The following is a 2,153-nucleotide window of genomic DNA, read 5'->3' as shown; positions in this document are numbered from 1 at the left end:
AAGCAATTCTTTTACCACCAAAGGAAATCCCGGATACATTGTACCTTTTCTTTTCAAACTCTGCACTTTCGATTTCCGCCAGAGTTAGCGACAATGTTTCTGATTCAAACAGCACATTGTTGTTTTATCAGAAGTATCAGTAATGAAAAGAATTAGATTTTCATTTCGCAGGACGCAAGCGTTTTCAAATAATAGTTATTCTCAAACCTGTGATCCTGGTTTCAAAATTATGCGAGCATAAAGTTTTCTCCATCATTCAGATATTCCAGTGTGTTGTAACTGAAAACCATTAATCTTTTGAGTCTTTAGTATTATCTCTGTATGGATTCCCTGTTTTAAGTCTGACATCCCGGATGTTATCCGAAAGATGAGAAAAGTCAAATCTTTTATGGATACTATGTGAAAATATTTGAATTTATTTCTTGTGCATTTATTTCTGAGTGCAAATCATGTTTTCTATGGTTTAATAACTTCTGATTCCATGCACCGAAAGGTGAATCAGTAAATACTTTTAATATGTTGGGCATTATCATCACAATCACTATTAGTATTCTCTAAATGCAGAGTAGTTATCGATATAGCATGCCAAATATACACCATACATGCTGCTCTTTCAGTGCATGGATAAGATAAAGGAAACTAACTAAAATACAGGTAATATAAATTGAAACTTTATTTGCTTCGGTGAATGCACCGATACATGTTTTCGCATAGTATATAAATGTAAAATCTACAGATATGACACATGTTAGTGTGCATATCTAGAATCCTGCAAAATCTTCTCATTATAGTCCATATCATCTACTAAAAGAACCATCTCTATGGAGTGGTGTAGAGACTCGAAGGAGTAGTGTAATGACTTCCTGGGGTTGAGTAATGGCTTCCGGGAGTACTATAGTAGGTAGCAGGGGTTGAGTAATGGCTTCTGGGAGTACTATAGAGGGTTGCAGGGGTTGAGTAGTGGTTTCTGGGAGTGGTATAGTGACTTACTGGGCTAGAAAAATGACTCGTGTGAGTGGAGTGGTGGTTTGTATGGGTAGAGTGATGATTTGTTGGAGTAGAGTAATCACTTGCGGGAAGATTGTGGTTTCCGATGTCGATGCCAAAATTAGCTCCGAAGGCATGACCAGCGCTGTTTGTGACACTGTGCCCAGTGGAATGTCCGATTCCACTACCGATACCACTGATTCCACCTCCGATTCCTCCACTTTCTACAATGTGACCGACGCCATGAGAAGCCGTAGTCACTGCCGAGTGGAGGTCTTCCCCGGAGGGAAGGATCGGGTTCTCGCCATCTTCATAGTTCACGAACACCACTTCAGGCTCCGTCGGCGGTGGTGCTGGCACTTCTATCACTCGCTGGTCTTGCTCCGTTTGCTTGTTGAGGACGTACACGACCTGTTGCTGCTGAGGAGGAGGCACTATGATCGGATCAGGTCCCTGGTCATCTTCGGGCAGCCTCACGAAAACGACATTGCGTTCCACTTTAGGTTGCGGGATGTAATGTGGCCGCCTAAAATAATTAAATCTTCTTGGAGCATCGTAGAGAAATGCCCGTGTATACACTTGAGGAGTAATACAGCTACCGTCCACGTGTCGCACTTGTCCGTGAGCGCAAAAGCCATGATGAAAGTATGGGTAAGTCGGTGGTCTCAGGTCATAACCCAATGGGGCAGCAGACACGGCAGCCACAAACACTAAGACCTATAAAAGACAAAATCATTTTTCAGATTTTACTCTATAACTATCTAAATGTACTCTTGCTACAATATTACAAAGTGCTTCAGAAGCAGTATTCATCAAGATTTTCATGTTCGAGTATTACATAATCTTACAGAAGTTATATAAACCAGGAGCTTCATGTTGCCAGGCGATGGCGTGTCCAGTTCAGGACACACTGTGTATATATATACTATACCAATTACTGTTGCTCCTCCTCCACTCTACATATTAGTCTAGCAAGGTCTTTCCTTTCTAATATAATGCATGAATTTCGGTTCCCATAGAAGGGAAAGGAAAGAAATGCCAGTTCTAGATTATGCTGTTGACCAATCCCTAAAGGTAATGAGAATGCATCAGCTGGAGTAGGGATAGATGTTATGTACCTGGCGGGCGATTTCCAGAAAATAGTTTGATGGCTTGATAACTTTCGA

At 41.2% G+C, this 2,153-nt stretch overlaps 1 protein-coding gene across 1 annotated transcript; it reads right to left on the bottom strand.

Annotated features, from left to right (window-relative positions):
* Window positions 1-743: 743 nt before the first annotated feature.
* On the bottom strand, window positions 744-1,865 carry LOC119587499 (beclin-1-like protein B). The gene is made up of 2 exons (XM_037936226.1): window positions 1,836-1,865; window positions 744-1,704 (listed from the first exon to the last, which is right to left on the bottom strand). Exons 1-2 carry the CDS (start codon window positions 1,860-1,862, stop codon window positions 820-822), a joined length of 912 nt encoding a protein of 303 aa, XP_037792154.1. The 5' UTR covers window positions 1,863-1,865; the 3' UTR covers window positions 744-819.
* Window positions 1,866-2,153: the final 288 nt, after the last annotated feature.

This window comes from Penaeus monodon, chromosome 22 (assembly GCF_015228065.2).
Source record: "Penaeus monodon isolate SGIC_2016 chromosome 22, NSTDA_Pmon_1, whole genome shotgun sequence".
NCBI classification, from domain to species: domain Eukaryota; kingdom Metazoa; phylum Arthropoda; class Malacostraca; order Decapoda; family Penaeidae; genus Penaeus; species Penaeus monodon.
The sequence above is the reverse complement of the archived record's forward strand: the minus strand, read 5'-3'. Positions and strand labels throughout refer to the sequence as shown.